Source organism: Mustela lutreola, chromosome 9 (genome assembly GCF_030435805.1).
Source record: "Mustela lutreola isolate mMusLut2 chromosome 9, mMusLut2.pri, whole genome shotgun sequence".
Classification (NCBI taxonomy): domain Eukaryota; kingdom Metazoa; phylum Chordata; class Mammalia; order Carnivora; family Mustelidae; genus Mustela; species Mustela lutreola.
Genome location: NC_081298.1, coordinates 125,574,695 through 125,599,201, shown reverse-complemented (window position 1 = coordinate 125,599,201; position 24,507 = coordinate 125,574,695). Strand labels below are relative to the sequence as shown.

The window sequence follows — 24,507 nt, the reverse complement described above, 5'->3', positions numbered from 1 at the left end:
AAAATAGGTAAACTATGGCTCCGGATTTGCCGGGTTGTTCCTTTAGAAAAGACGGGAAGGTGGGACAGGCTGGAGTTGCTGCATAATGATCCGGAGGAGCTGCTGTCCTTAGGAGAATGTTTTGCCTTCTTACAGCCACAACAGGGTAGAACAGGCTCCTGAGGCACAAGCACAGAGGAGGTGGAGGAAGAAATGGTATCCTGTGATTCAGGCAAACAGAATTCCTTAAGAGCTGATCTAGGAAATAAAGAAAAGTTTCCATTTGCTTTGGGTCAGGAAAAAGTAGGAAAAGGGAAAGGTAATGGCTATTTCATATGTGAAATATTTTGTCCTGAGGGAGAACAATAACAACAAAAGAGGTTGTCTTCCCCAATCTCAATTACTTATGTAAAGAATTCCTCTATGAGGAGGAGAGGAAGGTATGGGTCTCCATTCCAATCAGAAATGATCCATGGACTAAACCTTTGGACCCAGAATTTATGCCCACCGCCCAAACTAAGTAAATAAGCAACCAACTAACAATCTCTCTTTTCCCTCTCTTTTTCCCTCCCTCTTTCCCTCTTTCCCACCTCCCTACTTCGGTCTCTTCCACCCTCCCTCTTAAAAGTTCTACCACCTTTGGGGCATCTGGCTAGCTCGGTTGGTAGAGCATGCAATTCTTGATCTCTAGAATTCAATTCAATTCAAGTAGAGTTTACTTAAGACAAAAACAAAAACTTCCACCACCCAACCTCCTCCCAGAAACGACCTTCCCTGACCTTGCACATTCCAGATGTTGGAAGATCTGTTGAAGACTTCTCTCCATTGACCAGAATGCGTACTCCTGGGCCCATCCCATAGGGAGACCTGAAAATCTGGATACAAGAGTAGGTCAATGTCACTGAAGTGATATTAAAGTACTAGTAAGGAAACCAGTAAGAATAGTGACTTGACTTAGAAAAGGAACAGCTATCATTCTGAAGGAAGTAAAACAGTACTAGGTACCTTTCTCTTCACTCCTACAGAGCTTATCAGTAGAGTAAGCTGAAGAGAGGAGGAATAGATAGTGAAGGTCAACTCTACTCACTGTGTCCCATTAGCTTCGGAGCAGCTCATCCTAAGATTTTCTTCCCACTGGGAAGCTGGGAGCAGAGATAAAGAAGCTTTTAGCACCCTAATTGTTGATACCACCTCTACCTTGTTCCACCCCCTTGTTGTACACATAAGAAAACAAAGGTGAAACCATGCCTACGGTCATTAAGTTAATTAGTGGTAGAGCTCAGACTTAACCCAGGGCTCAAGTTTTTATATTTTGAACTCTACTATGCTGCCTTCACCGTGGAGTAGATGAAGCTGTTGGAAAGAGCAGGAACAATCATGCGAGTAGGGAGTTGGAGTAGGGGAACCAAAGTTCATAACACATATTTTTTCCCCCAAAGGATTCTATCCAGTGCCTATGACAGGGGAAAAAGTTATCGGAACTTCCTGCACCAAACATTAATCTCACCCAATTTCTTTCCTGATACTTTGAGTTCTACACAAAAGGAAAATTAGGCAAGAAAGCATGGGGAAAGGAAGCATAGGAAGAATTATCAATCTGTTTACATCTCTTTGGAAGTTGCTCAAAAGAATCTGGCATCTTTGGAGATGCTAGAAAGAATAAGCACATTTCTTTCATTTATATAATCCTTTTCCAATTCCCTCCCTCAACCTGTTATTAAAGTCTGGAGTCTTAAAGCAGACCCACAGTTGATTTGTCAGTAGCCTTGAGCTGAAGAATCAAGGATAGGATCTTTCTGACCTGTGAGTTTCTGGATCTTTTTGAATTTATGCTTCTTTGAAGTCTAGAGAGGCACAAAGAGAAAAGAATAAAATCAGAAAATGTTCTAGGTTAGAGAATCAAGAGCACATTTCCTCTTACAGACACAAATATTGATCCAGTTGGTGTCCATAACCACAGCACAACTGGCACCCCATTCATGTATTCATAGATCATTTAATGAGTGCTTACTAAGTTCTAGGCAGTAGCTTGGGTGCTAGGACTACAAAGGTAAATATGACCCCTGTATTCTGGGAATTCACATTAATAGGGAAAACAGATGTCTAAACACCTAAGTTATAATACAGTGTGGTAAATATAGAGCACATAAACCACATGTAAATAAATATAGAACAGAAACATCTAAATATATTAATAAATAAATTTAAATTTATAGGTATATTAATAAATAAATATATAACAGAAATATAAGCGTCAGAGAATAAAAGGACAGGGATTCACTGCCTGGGAGAGATGGGAAAAGTTACTCCAGAAGTGGCCAATTGTACTGGAGTCTGAAAAATCAGCAGAAAGTTTTTAGGTGAAAAAAGAGCATTCCAGGCAAGTCCAAAGCAACATCCCCAAGAAGATTATAAAGTCATGAGTGTCAGGTGCACATTTGCTAAGACAAAAGCTGAAAATAGAAGTGGAAGCCAGATTTTGCCAAATGATGGAATTTTTATTTTATCCTTTAGGGCAGAATTTCCCGATCAGTAACATAAACTCCTGAGTTTTTTGCAAGCACGTTCCAAGTCACTTTAAAGGCAGAATTACATTTGTTACCATTTCAAATAAAACAATTTTTATTTCTCCCATTTGAATCATGACATCAGTCTCGGAGAGTGTATTACAAGAGCCTACATAATATTCATAGTATTGCCAAAATGTTTTAGCTAAACAATGTTGAATAAAAGTGTTAAAAGCAAAAATTCTCCCAAGAATCCTGGTTCAACATAAGAAAGTAAATCAATGTGATACACCACATTAATAACACAAAGGGGAAAAAGACTGGACAATTGGAGAAAAAGGATTGCCAAAATCCAACACCTATTCATGATTTAATAAAAAAAAATTAAAACACTTAACAAACTAGGGATAGAAGGGAATTTCCTCAATATAGTAAGGGGTATTAATGAAAAACCCATAGCTAATATCATTCTCAATAGTGAAAGCCTGACAGCTTTTCTTTTAAGGTAGTGAACAGACAAGGATGCTCAATTTCACTACTTTTCTTTTCTTTTTTTTTTTTTTTTTTTACATATTTTATTTATTTTATTTGACAGAGACCACAAGTAGGCAGAGAGGCAGGCAGAGAGAGAGGGGAGGAAGCCGGCTCCCCGCTGAGCAAAGAGCCCGATGCAGGGCTCGATCCCAGGACCCTGGGATCATGACCTGAGCCGAAGGCAGAGGCTTTAACCCACTGAGCCACCCAGGCACCTCTTCACTACTTTTCTTTAACATTGTGCTAGAAACTCCAACCAGAGCAATTAGGTAAGAAAAGTAAAACCATCCTTTCCTTTGAAGAGGAAAAGTTAAACAATCTCTATCTCTATTCACAGACACCATAATATCATAAAGAATACACACGCACACACACACACACACACACACACACACACAGAAACCCAATTAGAACTAATAAATGAATTTAGCAAAGTTACAGAATGCAGTATCAACACACAAAAATCAGTTGTTGTTGTTGTTGTTGTTGTTTTTAAGTTGGCTCCATACTGGGCCCAATGGAGAGCTTGACCTCATGACCTAAGATCAAGATAAAGATCAATATCAAGACCTAAGCTGAGATCAAGAGTTGGATGCTTAGGGGTACCTAGGTGGTTCAGTCATCAAGCATCTGCCTTCTACTCAGGTCATGATCCCAGGGTCCTGGGATCAAGCCCCACATCTGGCTCCCTGCTCAGCTGGAAGCCTGCTTCTCACTCTCCCACTCCCCCTGCTTCTGTTCCCTCTCTCACTGTCTCTCTCTCTCTGTCAAATAAATAAAATATTTTTAAAAATAAATAATTGAATTTAATTTTTTTAAAAAAGATTGAAAATAGAAACCCTGCCTAAGTTTCCAGCCTGCCTCAAGAATTTGGGATTTATCAGCCTCCAGAAATATATTAATACCAGCTAATTTTTCAATCTCCCCCCCAACTCTGTGTGTGTGTGTGTGTGTGTGGATCTGGTGTTTGTCCCAGACTCCTGACACAGAGCTTCAAAAACACTGGGGGGGGGCACCTGGGTGTCTCAGTTGGTTAAAGCCTCTGCCTTCGGCTCAGGTCAATATCTCAGAGGTTCTGGGATCGTGCCCCGTATCGGGCTCTGTGCTCAGCAGGTTCCTCCTCTCTCTCTGCCTGCCTCTCTGCCTGCTTGTGATCTGTCTGTCTCTGTCAAGTTAATAAATAAAATCTATTAAAAAAAAAAAAGCGGTTTGGTGAGACACTTGTCTGGTGCTTTGTTTAAAAAAAAAACACTGGGAATTTCCTGAGTGATAGGAATGCCTTGGTTATGCTAATGAGGTAGAAAAGAAAAGTTACTTCTCCCTTTACTTTGGGAGGCTGACTTAACCTTGATTCTAGAATCTGATCAAGACATTATTAGAAAGGAAAATTCACAGGTCAGTCTCTTTCATGGAAACAGACGCAAAATTCCTAAACTTAATATCGGCAAACTTGATCCAACAATATATAAAAAGGATCATGAATAGTGTCACAAACATGTTATATCTGTTTCAAAAATTCACAGTTGGTTTAGTACTTTAAAAATTCATTGTCTTTCAGTACTTTAATAGAATAAATAAGAAAAATCCTATGAACTTCTCAATAGAGGCAGAAAAAGTGCTTGATAAAATTCAACACCCATTCATGCTAAAATTCTTAGCAACCAGAAGTAAAAGGGAGCTTTCTTCATCTGCTAAACAATATTTACAAAAGCCACACAGCAAACATTATGCATAAATGGTGAGTTAAAGAAAATCTTCCTCTACATAAAGAAGACAAAAATCCCCACTATCTACTGAACACAGTACTGGGAATCTTACTCCATACAACAAAGCAAGGAAAAGAAATAGAAGTCATAGGATTAGAAAAGAAGAAATAAAGTTATCATATGCAGACAATGGGACTGTGTAGGGAATCACAAAATGCCTTTGGAAAAAGCATCTACCGATCCATTTTTAGGATTGATAAGCAAATTAAGCAAGATTTTTAGATAAAAGGTCAATATAGGAAACCCCCCCTTTTGTTTTTGAAAAGTCCATTTTATTTTGAGGTATTTATTATTATTTTTTAAAGATTTTATTTATGGGTGCCTGGGTGGCTCAGTGGGTTAAGCCTCTGCCTTCAGCTCAGGTCATGATCTCAGGATCCTGGGATGGTGGCCCACATCAGGCTCTCTGCTCGGCAGGGAGCCTGCTTCTCCTCTTTCTCTCCCCTCTGCATGCCTCTGCCTACTTGTGATCTCTGTCTGTCATATAAATGAATAAAAAGAAATCTTTAAAGATTTTATTTATTTATTTGAGATAGAGACAGTGAGAGAGAACATGAGAGGAGAGAAGATCAGAGGGAGAAGCAGACTCCCCATGGAGCTGGTAGCCTGATGCGGGACTCAATTCCAGAACTCCAGGATCATGACCTGAGCCAAACGCAGTTGCTTAACCAACTGAGCCACCCAGGCACTCTATTTTGAAGTGTTGACATAATTTAGAAAATGACATTTTTTTTTTTAAGATTTTTTAAAAAATAATCTCTACACCCAGTGTGGGGCTCAAACTTACTATCCCAAAATCAAGAGTCACATGCTCTACTGACTGAGCCAGGCAGGTGCCCCTAGAAAATGGCATTTAAAAGACCAGACCTGGGTGGCTCAGTGTGTTAAAGCCTCTGCCTTCGGCTCAGGTCATGATCCCAGGGCCCTGGGATCGAGCCCCGCATTGGGCTTTCTGCTCAGCGGGGACCCTGCTTCCCCCACCCCCTCTCTGCCTACTTGTGATCTCTGTCTGCCAAATAAATAAATAAAATCTTTAAAAAAGTAATAATAAAATAAAATACCAGAATTGTGTCCCTCCTAATAATCACCATGACCTTTGAAATTGTCTCCCATCCCTCCAAAGTAATTCTGATAAGTCTTAGATCCAACTTCCCCATTTAAAGAAATAGAGAAGAAAAATGGAACATATTAAATAACAACATGGGTATTTAATCAGTAAAATCTTGCCTGCAAAACCCTAGAGGACAAATGATCCATTTCCTTAACATATAAATGGAAAGAATAAAAGAAAGATATGGAGGTAGGGAATCTACAAATTGTAAGGAAATTAAACACACCAACCAATCTCAATATGTGAACCTTATTTAGATCTTGAGTCAAACAGACTGTCAAAAATGATTTTTATCATTTATGATACATTTGGTATTTGAATACTGATGGATATTTGATGGTACTCAAAGATGATTGTTAAATTTTTAGGCATATAATGATACTGTGATTAAGTATTTTCTCTTAAAAGAGTCTTATCCTTTTAGAAACACGCATTTAATTAGGAATGAAATTATGTTACCCGACATTTGCCTTGTCAAAACAATGTGGGTTATGGAATCACGAAGATTCATTATGCACTTTTTTAAAAGATTTATTTATTTATTTATTTGACAGACAGAGATCACAAGTAGGCAGAGAGGCACGCGGGGGTCAGGGGGGTGGGGAGCAGGCTCACTGCTGAGCAGACAGCCCGATGCAAGGTTCGATCCCAGGACCCTGAGATCATGACCTGAGCCAAAGGCAGAGGCTTTAACCCACTGAGCTACCCAGGTGCCCTTGAGCCACCGTTTTTGCCTTCAGATGCCCAAGATGAAAAGCAACAGTTACTCCCATGGTTTAAGAACCTAACCATCTGGGCACTTGGGTGGGTCAGTTGGTTGAGTGTCTCTTGATTTGGGCTCGTGTCCTGATCTGAGAGTCATGGGATCAAGCCCCACATTGGGCTCCATGCTCAGTGGGAAACCGACTTGAGGTTTCTCTCTCTTTCTCCCCCTCACTGCCCCTCCTCACTGCTTGCGCACACGCTCTCCCCAAATAAATAAAAATAAAATCTTTGTTTTTTAAAAAAGGACATGACCTTCCACCATTTGGGATAAACTGCAAAAGCTCCAGAACTCCCATACAGTACAAAGGTTGGGGGAGGAAAAACGGACCCTGGGCATTTTAGCCAACCTAGGTCATAGGAGGCTTAAAGCAGATTATACTCAATGTAGACAAGGAACTATATTTGCCCTTTCTTATATCTAAGTGTTCTGGAACAATGCACACCTGTTAAAGTCAATGAACTTTCATGCCTCACCTGTTACATGGGGGAAAGTGGGCATTCGTCTTCTCCTCTTAAAGATGTGAAAATGAACTTTCCAACTTTAAAAAACATGCTGCTTTAAAATGAAAATATTATATACCTAATGTCACTTATCAGTATTATGAAAAAGAGATAAAGCGATGTATAAATTCCCAAGGGGTTGACAAATTTTGACAACGAAAGTTTTGAGGGTCCAAACAGGCTGGGAAAAGCTGCTGCAGGTGGTGGGGTGCTGAGAGATTTTGTTTGTTGGTTCAGTCAGTTTTGGTGAGTAACACAGTCAGCCGTGGGAAGCTCTGTGCGTGTGGTTTCTCTTCCATAAAGCCAGGGCTATGTTCTATGCTCTAGGCTGGAAAAAGTTGGTAGGAGACCAGCCAGCATACCATAAATAGATGAAGTCCTAGTGAGGACAGTAATACTCAAGTGGGATTGCTGTGTTTGAGAGATGTTTATGAGAAGAAAAAACACTGAGAGGAACTTTGTGGCCAAATATGTTGATAACTAGATCTACCTCCAAGATCTAGAGTATAGGCTAATGCTGTCCAATAGAATTTTCTATGATGATGAAATATCCAAGATCTGCTCTGTCCAATGTGATAGCATCTAGCCACATGTGATACTTGAAACATCCACAGTGCGAGTAAGAAACTGAATTTTAAATTGTATGTAATTTTGGTTAATTTAAATTTGAATGGCGCCACGTGGCCAGTGGATACCGGACTGGGTAGCACAGGTCTAGACAATTAATCTGAGCGGCAAGGTGAACATCTCTGCATAGATTTTACAAGCACTTCAAATGGTAGAGTTCATTTTCAGCCTCCTACCACACAAATTCTGCCTAATGTTTCCTATGTTGTTCAAAATGCCATCATCTTGTCAGTCACCCAGGGTTAAAATTGAAAAGTCATGTATTCATTTCACAGACATCCAGGGAGCACTTACTAAATGTCAGGGAACATTTTTCACGCAACTAGAACAATCATAAAATTTGTACAGAACCACAAAAGATCCCAAACTGCCAAAACAATCATAGGGGAGGAAAAAAACACATCTGGAGGGGTCACAATCCCAGATTCCAAGGTATACTACTACAAAGCTATAACAATCAAAATAGTATGGTACTGGCACAAAAACAGACACACAGATCAATGGAACAGAATAGAAAGTCAGAAATAAACCCATGATGATATGGTCAATTAATCTTTGACAAAGGAGGAAATATGTGATGGGAAAAAGTCTCTTCAACAAATGGTGTTGAGAACACTGACCAGCTACATGCAAAAGGATGAGATTGGACCATTTTCTTACAACATACACAAAAATAAACTCAAAACAGGTAAAGGACCTCTATGTGTGACCTGAAACCATAAAAATCCTGGAAGAGAGCGCAGGGAGTAAGATCTCTGACATTGGCCACAGCAACATATTTCTAGATATGTCTCCTGAGGCAAGGGAAAGCAAAGCAGAAATAAACTGTTAGGACTACACCAAAACAAAAAGCTTCTGCACAGCACAGGAAGCAACCAACAAAACCAAACAACAACTTACTGAGTGGGAGAAGATATTTGCTAATGACATATCCGATAAAGGGTTAGTATCCAATAGAGAGAGAGAAATTACACAATTCAACACCCCAAAAACCAAGTAATCCAATTAGAAATGGGCCGAAGAGAGGTGCCTGGGTGGCTCAGTCAGCGAAGTGTCCGACTCTCTGTCTCAGCTCAGGTCGTGATCTCAGAATCATGAGATCAAACCCCACGTTGGGCTCCACACTCAGGGCTGAGTCTCCTTGAGATTCTCTCGCTCGCCTTCTGCCCATCCCCCACACTCGTGTTCTCTCTCTCTCTCTAAAATAAGTAAAATAGTTTTAAAAATTTAAAATAGAATTATATTATCCAGTAATTGCATTATTGGATATTTACCCAGAAACTTTGAAAACACTAATTCAAAAGGATATAGTACCACTATGTATATAGCAGCATTATTTTTTTAAAAGATTTTATTTATTCAATTGACAGAGAGAGAGAATGGATGAGTGAGGTGTAGGAACAGAGGGAGAGAGAGAAGCAGGCTCCCCCTGAGCAGGGAGCCTGACACGGGGCTTGATCCAGGACCCCAGATTCATAATCTGAGCCGAAGGCAGACACTTAACCAACTAAGCCACCCAGGTGTCCCCAGAGTAGCATTCTTTACAAAAGCCAAATGATGGAAGGATCCAAGTGTCCACTGACAGATGAATAAATAAAGAATATGTGATACACACACACACACAAACACACAATGGAATATTGTTCAGTCATAAAAATGAATGAAATCTTGAAAAAACTGAACAAAACCTTGTCATTTGCAACAACGTGCATGGATCTAGAGAATATAACGCGAGGTGAAATAAGCTGGTCAGAGGAAGACAAATTCCTCGTGATTTCACTCACATGTGGAATTTAAGAAACAAAACAAATGAACAAAGGAAAAACAAAGAGAGAAATCAAAAGAGAGACTCAAGTACAGAGAACAAACATGGTTCCCTGAGGTGGGGGGTGGGGGATGGGTGCACGGGATTAAGAGTACACTTATCTGGATAAGCACTGAGTGATGTATAGAATTGTTGATTTACTATATTGTACACCTGCAACTAATATAACACTGTATGTTAACTATACGGCAATTAAAATTATAAAATTATAAAATAATATACAAATTTCCTTTCTTTAAAAAAAAATGTGACAAGGCACGTGGGTGGCTCAGTGGGTTAAAGCCTCTGCCTTTGGCTCAGGTCATGATCTTAGGGTTCTGAGACCCAGCCCAGCATGGGGCTCTCTGCTCAGCAGGGAGCCTGCTTCCTCCTCTCTCTCTGCCTGCCTCTCTGCCTGCTTGTGATCTCTGTCTGCCAAATAAATAAATAAAATCTTAAAAAATAAGTAAATAAATAAAATCTTAAAATAAAAAAACCCTTGCACATTTTTTTTTTTTTTAAGATTCATTTATATTTGAGAGAGAGAGAGCCTGGAGCAGGGGGAGGGGAGGGAGAAAGGAGGAAGGGAGAGAGCCAGACTCCCTGCTGAGCGCAAGGCAGGTCACAGGGCTTGATCTCATAATCCTGAGATTATGACCTGAGCCTAAATCAAGAGTCACAGACCAACTGAGCCACCCAGGTGCCCCCTGACATCTTCCCATTGCATATAGAATGGATATATATATATGTACATATACATACATATATTTATGTATGTATGAACTCTTCAGCCTGGCATTGAAAGCCCTCTACAATGTCACCTCTGTCAATTTTCCAGATTTTTCTGTCACTGACCTCCCTATACTGCTACCTTCCAACCACATAGGTGTCCTCTCTTCAAACATATCCGACACTCTTCAGTTTCCCCCGCTTTTCCCCAATCCATTCCTTCCAACTGGAAAGTCGTGCCTACTTTCTTCCATCCACCCTATCCATGTCCAAAGCCCTTCCCTTCTTCTGAAGCACAATTCAATCCTGAGCTCCCCCAGAGGCATTTTCTAGATCCCCCTGCTTCAAAAGACTGCCTCCAACCCCTTCAGCACTATTTATACTTCTACTAACTCTTATCATTTTCTCTTTCATTATGTATATATCCATCTCTCTCCCCAGGTTTGCCTAGAACTCCTAGAGGGTGCGGTTGGGGTTTTATTTTTCCTCAATGTCTAGTGCGCCACCATACATAATAGGAGCTCAAGGTTTGCTGAAATAAACTGAAAGGAACAGGACTGAGCATGATTGACACTTCTAGGAAGACATCCATAGGCACTGTCTCAACTCCCCTCTTCCCCCACCCAGTTCCTCCCCTGGCCCAAGAGGTAGGCGTTTCCAGTGCTTCAGAGGCAGGGACGGGGAGCAGTGGATTTCCAGGGAAGGTTGCATCACATACCTCTGAGGCTCTCTTGGCTGCCTCCTGTTCCCTGCTCTGTCTTCCAGAGAAGAGCAGCCAAAGCCTCCAAAGGAATAAACCAAGTAGTAGTAGAAGGCTGACACATGACAGAGGAGGTATGGCCAGCCGCCAAATCGGTGCCATTTCTCAACCCCCTGCCTCTCTCAGCCAAACAATATTACCCCTCAAGGCTGTGACTCCATATGACAGCACAATGGTCATTGCAATGTCAACCTGACAGGGCCCAGCCAATGTGTGAGCTGCTTGGGTCTCTTCTCTGAGATGTGTCCATCAGAGGCCCCTTCCTGCAGCTGCCCATGGGCTCTGCCTTGGCAGCCAATGCTCAGGGAAGACCTCCTTTAGCATTCTACTAGGATTGGGTTGGCCAAGTTGGCATAGAGAGTATGGAGGGAAGATTTCAAAGGAGCAGCCCCTCCAAAGGGCTTATCTTGTCCTATAATCATCTTCTCTAGAACCTTTCACTCTCTAGAGGTCCAGGTCTGCTGTCCTATGTTCCCAACCACAAATTAGAATACTGAGGCAAGTACATTTAGGAAACTTAGGCTATCGTAAGTACAGATACTCTCAGGAAATGTGATTATACATGGTTTCCTAACTCCAAAGATTGACACATTTCTTAGCTGTTATAGTATTGAAACAGAGATGAGATGTCACTTAGGGAAATTAAATGATCTTAGAGGATCACTCAGCTCTAAAATCCATAGTCTCATTTTCCAGAAGATTTATTATGTCATTACACCCAGAGTTATCTGGATTCTCTATGGTTAATTCCCTGTAAACAAAATTTACAAAGAATCAAATTATGCTGTAGTAAAAATGAATAAAATTGACCAGGTTTTTTTTTTTTTTCTTGTAGGAATGTTAATTGGAAGATCAATTCAATTAAATAGCTATTGAATAGCAGGCACTGTTTTTGAAAAAGACAATGATGGTATCTCACCTCACAGAATTTTCATCCCACTGGGGCAGCCAAAGTAATATTCTCAGGAAGCCCATCATCAAGGAAGTGGTTAAAAAACACATGATATGTCCAGATTATGAAAGACTTTGCAGTCACATAAAGATTATAAAGAATGATACTTGATAGGCTGAGCACACCTTCCGTGGCAGGTTACTAGTATATGCCAGCCTGGAGTTCTATGGTTAGGGGTGGAGGTACAGTTTTGGTTCGTAGAACACGTGTGTACAATTTGACAAACACTTTTAAAAAGGATTTTATTTATTTATTGACAGAGTGAGAGAGAGAGGAATCTCTAAGCGGGGGAGGGGCAAAGGGAGAGGGAGAAGCAGGCTTCCCACTGAGCAGAGAGCCAGACACAGGGCTTAATCCCAGGACCCCAGGATGGTGACCTGACTCAAAGTCCGGTGCTTAAGCAACTGAGCCACCCAGGTGCTCCACTTTTTTTCTCTATGTGTTTAAAAATGTATTCTTTCAGGGTATCTGGGTGGCTCAGTGCATTAAGCCTCTGCCTTCAGTTCAGGTCATGATCTCAGGGTCCGGGGATCGAGCCCCGCATTGGGCTCTCTGTTCAGCAGGGAGCATGCTTCCTCCTCTATCTTTGCCTGCCTCTCTGCCTGCTTGTGATCTCTGTCTGCCAAATAAATAAATAAAATCTTAAAAAAAAAAAAAAAACACCTTGGACATCTTTTTCTTTTTTTTTTTTAAGATTTATTTATATTTGAGAGAGAGAGAGCCTGGAGCAGGGGGAGGGGAGGGAGAAAGGAGGAAGGGAGGGAGCCAGACTCCCTGCTGAGCGCAAGGCAGGTCACAGGGCTTGATCTCATAATCCTGAGATTATGACCTGAGCCTAAATCAAGAGTCACAGACCAATTGAGCCACCCAGGTGCCCCCTGACATCTTCCCATTGCATATAGAATGAATATATATATATATCTATATATACATACATATATTTATGTATGTATGAACTCTTCAGCCAGGCATTGAAAGCCCTCTACAATGTCACCTCTGTCAATTTTCCAGATTTTTCTGTCACTGACCTCCCTATACTTCTACATTCCAACCATATAGGTGTCCTCTCTTCAAACATATCCAACACTCTTCCGTTTCCCCCGCTTTTCCCCAATCCATTCCTTCCAACTGGAAAGTCGTGCCTACTGTCTTCCATCCACCCTATCCATGTCCAAAGCCCTTCCCTTCTTCTGAAGCACAATTCAATCCTGAGCTCCCCCAGAGGCATTTTCTAGATCCCCCTGCTTCAAAAGACTGCCTCCAACCCCTTCAGCACTATTTATACTTCTACTAACTCTTATCATTTTCTCTTTCATTATGTATATATCCATCTCTCCCCCCCAGGTTCGCCTAGAGCTCCTAGAGGGTGCGGTTGGGGTTTTATTTTTCCTCAATGTCTAGTGCGCCACCATACATAATAGGAGCTCAAGGTTTGCTGAAATAAACTGAAAGGAACAGGACTGAGCATGATTGACACTTCTAGGAAGACATCCATAGGCACTGTCTCAACTCCCCTCTTCCCCCACCCAGTTCCTCCCCTGGCCCAAGAGGTAGGCGTTTCCAGTGCTTCAGAGGCAGGGACGGGGAGCAGTGGATTTCCAGGGAAGGTTGCATCACATACCTCTGAGGCTCTCTTGGCTGCCTCCTGTTCCCTGCTCTGTCTTCCAGAGAAGAGCAGCCAAAGCCTCCAAAGGAATAAACCAAGTAGTAGTAGAAGGCTGACACATGACGGAGGAGGTATGGCCAGCCGCCAAATCGGTGCCATTTCTCAACCCCCTGCCTCTCTCAGCAAACAATATTACCCCTCAAGGCTGTGACTCCATATGACAGCACAATGGTCATTGCAGTGTCAACCTGACAGGGCCCAGCCAATGTGTGAGCTGCTTGGGTCTCTTCTCTGAGATGTGTCCATCAGAGGCCCCTTCCTGCAGCTGCCCATGGGCTCTGCCTTGGCAGCCAATGCTCAGGGAAGACCTCCTTTAGCATTCTACTAGGATTGGGTTGGCCAAGTTGGCATAGAGAGTATGGAGGGAAGATTTCAAAGGAGCAGCCCCTCCAAAGGGCTTATCTTGTCCTATAAGCATCTTCTCTAGAACCTTTCACTCTCTAGAGGTCCAGGTCTGCTGTCCTATGTTCCCAACCACAAATTAGAATACTGAGGCAAGTACATTTAGGAAACTTAGGCTATCGTAAGTACAGATACTCTCAGGAAATGTGATTATATATTGTTTCTAACTCCAAAGATTGACACATTTCTTAGTTGCTATAGCATTGAAACAGAGATGAGATGTCACTTAGGGAAATTAAATGATCTTAGAGGATCACTCAGCTCTAAAAACCATAGTCTCATTTTCCAGAAGATTTATTATGTCATTACACCCAGAGTAAACTGGATTCTCTATGGTTAATTCCCTGTAAACAAGATTTACAAAGAATCAACTTGTGCTATACTATAAAACTGGCCAGGTTTTTTGTTTGTTTTTTTTTTTTTTCATGTAGGAATGTTAATTGGAAGATCAATTCAATTAAATAGCTATTGAATAGCAGGCACTGTTTTTGAAAAAGACAATGATGGTATCTCACCTCACAGAATTTTCAACCCACTGGGGAAGACCAAGTAATGTTCTCAGGAAGCCCATCATCAAGGAAGTGGTTAAAAAACACATGATATGTCCAGATTATGAAAGACTTTGCAGTCATATAAAGATTATAAAGAATGATACTTGATAGGCTGAGCACACCTTCCGAGGCAGATTACTAGTATATGCCAGCCTGATGTTCTAAGGTTAAGCTTCGAGGTACAGTTTTGTTTCTTAGAACACGTGTGTACAATTTGACAAACACTTATAAAAAGGATTTTATTTATTTATTTGAGAGAGTGAGAGAGAGAGAGGAGTCTCTAAGCAGGGGGAGGGGCAAAGGGAGAGGGAGAAGCAGGCTTCCCATTGAGCAGAGAGCCAGACACAGGGCTTAATCCCAGGACCCCAGGATGGTGACCTGAGTCAAAGTCAGATGCTTAAGCAACTGAGCCAACCAGGTGCCCCACTTTTTTCTCTATGTGTTTAAAAATGTAGTCTTTCAGGGTATCTGGGTGGCTCTGTGGATTAAGCCTCTGCCTTCAGTTCAGATCATGATCTCAGGGTCCCGGGATCGAGCCCCGCACCAAGCTCCCTGCTCACTGGGGAGTCCGCTTCCCTCCCTTTCTCCCTGCCTCTCTGCCTACTTGCGATCTCTTTCAAATAAAAAAATAAAATCTTTTTTAAAAATATATTCCTTGTGTCTTGAATATTCACTCAACATTATGTTCGAGTTTTGTGATCTCTGTCAAATAAATAAAATATTTTTAAAAAATGATGATATGGATATATTTATACGGAAAAGTGTTCTTATTTTTCAGTGAAGAGAAGCAAGTTAAAAACAGCATGGCAAGGATGGTCCTATTTTTGTATAAGTATATTTAAACACTTACACATGCATAAAAAAGCCTAGAGGGACATTCTCCAAAATTTGTCTAAGTGGTTTTTTGGAAGAAGGGTGGGTTTTTTTGTTTTTTGTTTTAAACAGATTTTATTTATTTATTTGACAGAGAGATCACAGGTATGCAGGGAGGCAGCAGAGAGAGAGAGGAGGAAGCAGGCTCCCTGTGGAGCACAGAGCCAGATGCGGGATTCTATCCCGGGACCCTGAGATCATGACCTGAGCCAAAGGCAGAGGCTTTAACCCACTCAGCCATCCAGGCACCCCATTCTAAGGATATGTTTTTAAAATGGGACACTGGATGTTTTGTTTTCATAACATTAAAAAAAAAAAAAAAGCATTTGTATCTGAGATTTATTCTTTTCCTTGGCACAGTCAAGGTCGAATTTAAGGAATATGAGCAATCCCTTAGATCCTTTAGTCTCCTGAAAACACTGGGGCTCAGTGAGCCCACTGAGCCACCCAGACGCCCCTAGAAGAAGGTTCTTATGGATGCTTTTCTCCTTTTGATTTCTGTATTTTCCAAAGTGTTTACAATAAAAATATTGCTACTATAATTATAATTTTCTTTAAAAACACAGATCTTTTTCAAAGATCACAGGATAACATTCCCTACTATATCCCCTATCCCTGGAATAGGACCAGGCACGTGATAGGTACATAATGAATGAATGAGTAAACGAATCTGGCTCAATTCATGGATATGGTGGAAATTTGTACTGTAAAGTGAAATAAACCACAGACGTAGAGTCACAAGGCCAGGGTTCCAGTCCTGGATCCTGCTTTAGCCACGTGGCTGTGATTACAATGCTTTAATCTCTTAGTTTCAGCTTCTTTATCTGAGATGGGGGGAATAACCTACATCCTACATCCCTTATGAACCCATTATGAGAAATGATATTATAAATGAAATAGTTTGTAAAGTACAGAGTCCTACGTGTGTATTAGGTATGATGACGGCACAGTGGAAGCTGGAAGAGGCATCTCACATCAAGGAGGGTTCTAGACAATGTGGGTTTCATCGGAGAAGATTTCTCAGGAGATGCGAGATGTCAAAGGAGACAACGAATGTGGAAAGTATGCCAAAAAAGTAGAGCTGTGACCAATGAACACCATTTGGAAGGGAAGACAAAGGTACGCACTGGAAGGAGCATGGACCCCCTGGCTCAGGGAGAAGGGCTTCCTTTGAGTTCTGAGTGCAGGTAAGAAAGCATGGCAGCTGTTTGGTCAAGTCAGGAAGCTTCCTGGAAGAGGTGATCTGAATAATGGATGAGACCACATCTCTCCAGCGCAACCCTTCAGGGCCCTGACGGTGCCCTGTGGATGGTGGGCAGGAGTTAGGTGAGAAAACCGAGGAACCACAGATGCAAAACTGCTTTCTTTCTTGGGCCACAAAGCACAGCTGAACTAATATTCAGATGTCCCAGTGCCCTCTCCAGACCAAAATGCAAAGTATATCCAAATTGATAATTATTGCTATGATTATTTCCACTGCTTGTACTGATAATGTCTTGCTAAAGCATTATCAGTGCTTCAGTAGTGAAATTATAATTAGTAAAATTATAATTACAAATATAATCAATTATAATTAGTGAAAACTAGGGAAATTATCATTTCATGATATTACAGACAATATCTGTATTTTGTCTGCAGTGAATTCAGCATAGTGACCTTGCAAGGATATACCTTAAAGACTTTTGTATGGTGAGGATGACTATAACATCAACAATGAACCTGAAACAAGGGACAAATGAGTATCTGTCAGGTGACTGGTGGCCTGGCCTGTCTTTTTCATATATTCCTGGAGAGAACTGAGCCACTTCCTTGGAAACACTGACCAGTGACCCAGTAACACAAGAACTTGCCCAGCTGGCTTTCTGGGAGTCCAACAAAGCTTTCCACCCTCCAGCCTTGAGGTTTGTTTGGTTTTATTTTGTTGTTGTTGTTTTGTTTTGTTTTTAGATTTTATTTATTTATATGCCAGACAGAGATCACAAGTAGGTAGCGGTAGGGGGCAGCAGGCTCTCTGCTGAGGAGAGAGCCTGATACAGAACTCAATCCCAGGAGCCTAAGATCATGACCTGAGCCAAAGGCAGAGGCTTAACCCACTGAGCCACCCAGGCACCCCAGCCTTGAGTTTTCTAATTTCTGGAACCCTTGCCCCTCTAAGTCCCTCAGCACAGAGAACACCCTCTCATTCCCCATACCTGGAAGAAGTTCCCTTCGTATTCGAAGAAAAGCAGTGGCCACGTGATGCGGATGATGGAGGGAAGAGCTTCCTCAGAGGGGTCTGGAGAAACAGAGAGAGAATGAGCCAGAGCAGCATCCCCAGGAAGGCCTTGCTGTAACTGCCACCCCAGGTTCCGTCCCCAAGGCTGGACCCTCACCGGCAGGGTCTGCCCCACGGTGCTATGCGCCAGGGCCTGGATGTGGGCCGTCTTCTCCTTCACCTGCTCCAGGAGCGCCTGCACCTCCGTGAGGTTGTCTAGGAGAGGGGAGGGCGCCAGAGAGGAAAGCTGTTCTTCCTGTTCCCTGTGGTCCTGTCAGGACATGCGCCCCTCTCCCTCCCTCGGAGCAGGTGCTTTAAGACCCAGAAAAATGACAGCTCCCCTGAGTCACTCCCCTGCCTCCCTCTGCTCACCCCACCGCTCCTGCCTTCCCTCTCACCATCCAGGGTGAAAATGAAGACCACGGTGTCGATTTCTGTGAGGGATGGCAAGATGCACGTCAGGAAGTCCTCTTGGGAGAAGGAGAACTGGGGACCCTGGGCACGAGAAAATGGGGGGCCCCCTCCCATGAAGAACTCCCACCCACAGACCTGCGGACCACAGAGGGCCTCACAGGACCTCTCACACAGCGTGTTTGTACACAGATGGAAGAACCGAGGTTCAACGAGGTCAAGTGTTTTGCCCAAGATGATGCAGCAAGTTGAGGGAAGAGCCCTGGACTAGAGCCAGCTTTAGAGGGAGAATCCAGAACCTTCCGCCCTCTCTGTGCTTCCCCAAAGCCTCCCGACCTCTAACCCATATTCCCTTCCCTGGACTGTCTGCCTGCTCTCCTCCCCCACCTGTCCCCAGCGCCCCTCACCTCCCACTCCCTGCACACCTGTCACCTTCACAACCTGCCCCATGTCCCGTCATACACTCGCCCCCGTGGAGGAGCTCAGTCCTCTGGTTAAACATGTCACTCTGATCACCAGTGAGAAAGCCGCGGATATCTCGGTAGTCTGGAACGTTTAAGGACAGGGAGAAAGGAATGATGGGCTTTATAGGAAAGATTGATTCTAGGCTTGGGGGAACGTTCATGGGTCTTGAAGGAAAGTGCCCAGAGGGGTGGCGGGTGAGGTGTCACACACATGGGAGGCCACAGCTAAGCGGGGCTGGGAGTTGAGGAACCAAGTCCTGAGTAGGGGTTCACAGCAAGGAGCATTTGACTGAAATGCCTATTCAAATAGGACAGTCTGGACATCGAATGAGGAACCCCCATGGGCTGCGGATGGGGGTAGGATATCAGTTAGCATTCAGGAGGAGCCAGGAAGAAAGTCTAGACTGGGGTCCCACCGGCACCAAAGCTGTGGATACACTCCACTCCATCCATGATAGCCATGATGCCCAGGGTCTGCCAGCCAACCAGGTACACACGGCCTTTTTCCTCCAGGCTGAGCACGGGCCAGAAATCAGGACACGAGAGGAGACACGGCAGTGAGAAAAGATCAGGGATCAGAGCAAGATGCACACGGCCAAGCACAGGTGCAAACCAACAGAAAGGTTACCGCGCCCTCCACCACGCAGACCTGCTCCCCTCACCGCGTTAAGGAGTCCTCAGGGTCTCCGCTGTTCTCAGGACAGTCCCCCATCCACGCAACCTCCCCACTCCTAATACGTTTCCACACACCTGATGCTGGCTTGCATCGTCAGGGCAGCGATCTTCGGGCTTTGACTCTAGGTCACCTGATGAGCCCGCTCTAATGTCCGCAGGATTTCCAGAAGGCACTTGGGAGAAAGGCCACCAGCTCCAGGGGCGGGCCCAGGGCCCCCTCCAGACAGCATGGGTACCCAGCCCTGCCCAGGGGAAGGCACAATTCCCTGACAACTAAGTTCTGCTGGGCCCTAGCGGAGGTGCGGGGAGTCCTGTCAGAACGCAGGGCAGAGGACAGAAAGGACTTCCGTGAGCAGAACACAAGACCCAACCGAGGCCGAAGGACATGAAGAGAGCGGGGCGAGGAGGACGGGCTCGGAGCGGACGGGGAGGTCAGCGGGGATTCTGGGAGCCAGGCCAGAGACACAGGCCCCCGAAGAAGGAGTTCTTCCTGCACGACCTGGGCCCTCCCCCAGCCAAAGACTCACTGAAATGAGGTGAGCTTTCGGTGTCCCAGGTGGGCTCAGGGATTAGGTGTCCCAGGTGGGCACAGAGATCAGTGGGACCTGAGGAGCCCAGGGTCCCCAGGAAACAAGTGAGACTTTGTGTGCTAAGAAACCGAGGCCAGCTCTTTTCCCACGGCCCAGGGTGCGGTGGCGGTGGGACTGGCCCTGAAATGAGCATCCACTGCGGCACATACATTTTTGGTGAAGGAGAGTCCTCCATTAAAAGGAGCAGGGTTAACAGTATCTCAGACTCATTTATATCGTCACTTGAATTACGCTACAAGCCTGGAATCTGGGAGTTGAGAAAAGGACCTCAGAAAGCACCCGGCCGCCCCGCCCCCCAGGACCACCACTGCATGTGCAGAGCTGCTCTTGAGGAATCCACAAGCCTTCCATGGAACATTCCAGCGACAGAAGCCTTCAGCTTCATCAAGAGGCCCACGCCAATGGTGAAGTCAGCAGAGCTCCCTGCTCCTGGCCGGGCACCAGCATCTCCAGGGGTGGTCTCAAAAATTAAGGGATTTCAGGGCCTCACCCCAAAGTGACAACATCCGAGCTCTCGCACAAGTGCCTACGAATCTACTTTCTTCTTGCTTTAACACTCCTGAGGCTGAACATCCAGGGAACCACACCTGAGCACTATCGGTTTCACATGCTGATCTCTGGGATCAAAGCGGCCATCTACATAGAGAATAAGGCGGAGGTGATTGGGTGGCACAGAGTCCTCAGGAAAGGGGGACGGGTGGGGTTTGAGTAGCCAGAGGGGGACCCAAGGGGAGCCTAGGATGACAAAGGAGAATGGTTGCTACAATAAGGGAGCTGGGCAAAGGGGAATCAGAGGCCACTCCGCACCCACGGCTCCTTTGAACAGATGCTTCTCTTTGGGGTCCGCATCGTCCCAACCCTATTCTATCTCCTGGGCCTTGTTTTCCTTGTCTCTCCATTCCTGTTTTGAATGTCTGCTTTCTGGTATTTGATGTGGCCTCTGTAAGCTGCCTTCAGTCCTTCCCGAAACAAGAGACTACATCAACCAGTGGACCAAAAAAACGAAATAAAAACAGTAACAAAACAGAATAAAACAAAAACCCACCAAAAACAAAATCCTCATAAGCTCAGGGACAGTCCGTATTTACTCTAATGTTCTGAGATGTGGTGAGCAAGACCATAGCCACCATGCCCAACTCTTCGTGGCTGTAATGTAGATTTTGGTTTTGTTTGTTTGTTTTGTTTTGTTTTAAAGATTTTTATTTTTTTATTTGGCAGACAGAGATCACAAGCAGGCAGAGAGGCAGGTAGAGAGAGGGGAAGCAGGCTCTCTGCAGAGCAGAGAGCCCGATGCGGGGCTCGATCCCAGGACCCTGGGATCATGACCTGAGCCAAAGGCAGAGGCTTTAACCCACTGAGCGAGCCACCCACTCGCCCCTGTACTGTAGATTTTGACAGGTTTCCTCTCAGCCTCCCTCAGGGGCCTGGCCCGTCACTGCCTTTCATTACAGTGGGCTCACCTGGCCATGTTCACGGGGCTGAAACCAACCAGGACTGGTAAGAATGTGCCTGGGCTGTGAATGCCGGAGTCCACCTGGCCTGCCACAAAGGGAGCCTGATGGCAGGGGGAGAAAAATGGTATGATGAGAGCGCAGGGGTTACTCTAGTGTTTCCTGAGGCGCAGGACCATCAGATTCCCCCGAGTCCTTGTTAGAAATGCAGAGTTCCAGCCCCAGGGAAGATTTACTGGATCTGCCTTGGAAGGGGAAAGCTCCAGGCCTGTATTTTTAACATGGTCCCCCAAGGAAATCCTATGCATGGTAAAGTTTCAAAACTACTGGACTAAATTGTATGCTCCTTAAGGTCGGTGTCCTGCCCTCCTTGTGTGTCTCCTTCCGCATCTAGCATTGCTCGACCTGTTTCTCTTAGTGAATTGTTAGAATCAGAATACTGCAGTGGTGAGAGAAAATTGGGGACACCAAATCCAGTGCTTGGAATCTTGTTAAAATGCAGATTCAGACTCAGTAGGTCTTGGTGGGGGGCGAGATTCTACATTACTAGCAAATCTTTGGAGATACTGATGTTGCTAAGCAAGGACCATGCTTAAGTAGCAAAGGACAGGTCCAGGGGTCAGCTTCTTATGTAAAGAGCAAGAGAGTAAATATTTTAGGCTTTAGGGCCCCTGTGAACTCTATGCAATACCTAACCCTATCGTTGTAGCATGAAGTGGCCATAGATCTTATGTAAACACAAATGGCTGTGTCTCAATAAAACTTTATTTACATAAACAGGCAGCAGCATGATGGCCACTGTGGTTTGCTGACCCTGGGACTAGTCCATCTACCTTGCTTGTTGAATGGACTGACACACAGGTATTCTGGAATCGGATCCTTTCCCTGTCATTCCACATTCATGCAGCTGGGTCTCAATTAGTGAGAGTAAAATCAAAATTCCTTGCGTGAACCCTTTCTGTTTTCTAGTACCCACTTCCGCAATCTATTTTCCATGCTGTTCTGCCCCCACCCCCTTCCTCCCTGTAGAATGGATCCTCCCAGGCTGTCTTCACACTCACAGAGAGTCCCACCGAAATGCCAATGACAATCACCCTCTTCTTCCCAGCGACCACCTAGGAGAGGAGGGTGGGTGAGACAGTGCCACCAGGAGGATTCTAGGATACAAACCTATTGCATGGAGATGTCAGGGTCAGGACTGGGGAAGATAATGGGCTTTGGCTGGATGGGGACTTCAGTGTCCTCGTGAGAAGGAACAGACAGAGATGTCTGGTTGACTATCAGGGGAAAACACAGACCTTCTTCAGTTCTTCAATCCCCTCCCTAGATGCCACCATAGACCTAAGAGGACAGACTCAAAGTCAGTGGCACTGGTTGGAAAGCAGAAGATTATGGTATACTAGGGAAGAAAAGGGAATGCATTAAGAGAAGGGAATGATGGAAAGATATCATTGACTGAAACACCTACTATTTGCTGAACACCACAACAGACACTTTTTAGGGCTGGACACTCCAATTCCAACAAGGGCCAGACAGGTGACATGAGTATGTGAAATGGGCCGAGGATAAGGCAATAAGAAATAATGGCGACCAAAGCAAACTGGGCACGATCTCCACCTGAAAGCCTGAAAATTCTATTTCTAGAAAATACTATCCAGGCCAAAGAAAATATTCACAGGCCAATGTGGCTTACCTGTCACTGCTTGCAATGAGGTAGGTGTAGAGGTTTCTGTCCTAGACCTTTCAAAGCTGGTTGAAGGAGACCTGTCACCGGGGAAGGACACAGGTTAGTGATAAAAGTGAAGGGAGCGGTAACCTTAGATTTTGACAACTAGTGTGAGGATTCCCTCAGGCCAGCGCTTAAGCCAGTCCTGCTTGGAATTTGGCACGTCGAAAGCTACTTGCAGATGACAGCTTGGGGTGCATGGGATGTAGAGACACCCTCAATACATGGAGTGGGGCCCAGGTGGGTTCCGAAGATACGAGGTTCCACGGTGAGATCTGTCTTTGAGAAGAGAGGGAGCCAGGCCTCAAGAGGGCCACCTAGGAGCTTAGCTATGATGAGCTTTATGGTCCTGAGGGTTACCCCGAGAAGGCAGAGGAAGGAAAATCGGGGACCAGGATACTCACAGACATGAGAAACGCCATCCTGCCAGAGCTGCCCCCTCCACTCAGCACCACCAGCTCCCCCTCAGGTTCCTGAGAAAGAAAAATTCCCAGTGTCGCCAAGGCCTAGCTCCTAGCTCAGCTTGGGGGAAGCACATTCCTTCTTTGTCAGCAACAGAAGAACTCCTGGGGAGACTCCTTAACCCTCCTTAACCACACAAGGGAACAGAAAGATGCCTGGATTTGAGAACGAAACTTCATTCTGACTCCTAAATCTGGCTTAGCTACTTACTCCAACCTTACTCATTCCGGAAAGGACGGAGAGCAGCTTTGTCATCCAGCAATCACTCAATAAAAAGCAGTGCTACCCAGCAATTATTAGTTGGATATATTTGGGCAAGCTACTGTGATTGTCCTTTGTTTTCCTATCTGAAAAAAAAAATGGAAACAATCACACTCATTTCACAGGTTTTTGCAAAGGTAATGAGTGTGAAAGCACAATGTCAATTACAGAGTGTGATGTAGATAATAGTTATTATAATTACTGTTGATTAATAAGATGACAATAAAGAGGCCAGAGGGAGGACTGGGAGAAAGGAGAATGGAGATGGAGTAAAATGAGAAGTGGAAGCCAAGAAAAGAGATCAAGTGGGGAGGGAGAGAAGTTAGGGGGGGAGGAGACAGAGAGACTGTACCTTCAGCACTTCCTGCACTTTGCCAGCCACTTGGACCATGGTGGTCAGAACTGACTCACGATACAGTCTCTGTAGGGAGCAGGTGGGAATCAGAAGCCAAGAAAAGGACAGTGGATTTGGGGGAGGGGGAGGAATGAATGGTGTGGTGGAGGGGCTCTCAGGTCTCAAACACGAAGGACCATTGGCATGGAGCTGGCATCTTTATTTTCAGTGTCCAGGGGATGGGTCTGGGTTACCTAGTCTGTGGGCATGACTTGCCGCTCCTCCTGGAAGATCTCAGCATCACATTGTCCCAGCAATGGAACAATTTCCTCGGCATCTGCTTTGTCGAGGT

At 44.3% G+C, this 24,507-nt stretch overlaps 1 protein-coding gene across 1 annotated transcript; it reads right to left on the bottom strand.

Moving 5' to 3' along the window:
- Window positions 1-281: 281 nt before the first annotated feature.
- On the bottom strand, window positions 282-24,212 carry LOC131808453 (glucokinase regulatory protein-like). Its single transcript, XM_059134384.1, is given in 13 exon segments — window positions 282-854; window positions 1,067-1,121; window positions 1,781-1,823; window positions 17,720-17,778; window positions 17,781-17,802; window positions 17,900-17,997; window positions 18,180-18,330; window positions 18,638-18,738; window positions 19,073-19,170; window positions 21,382-21,476; window positions 22,434-22,487; window positions 23,503-23,571; window positions 24,174-24,212. Coding segments are annotated over 13 exon segments (1,044 nt in total). The 3' UTR covers window positions 282-694.
- Window positions 24,213-24,507: the final 295 nt, after the last annotated feature.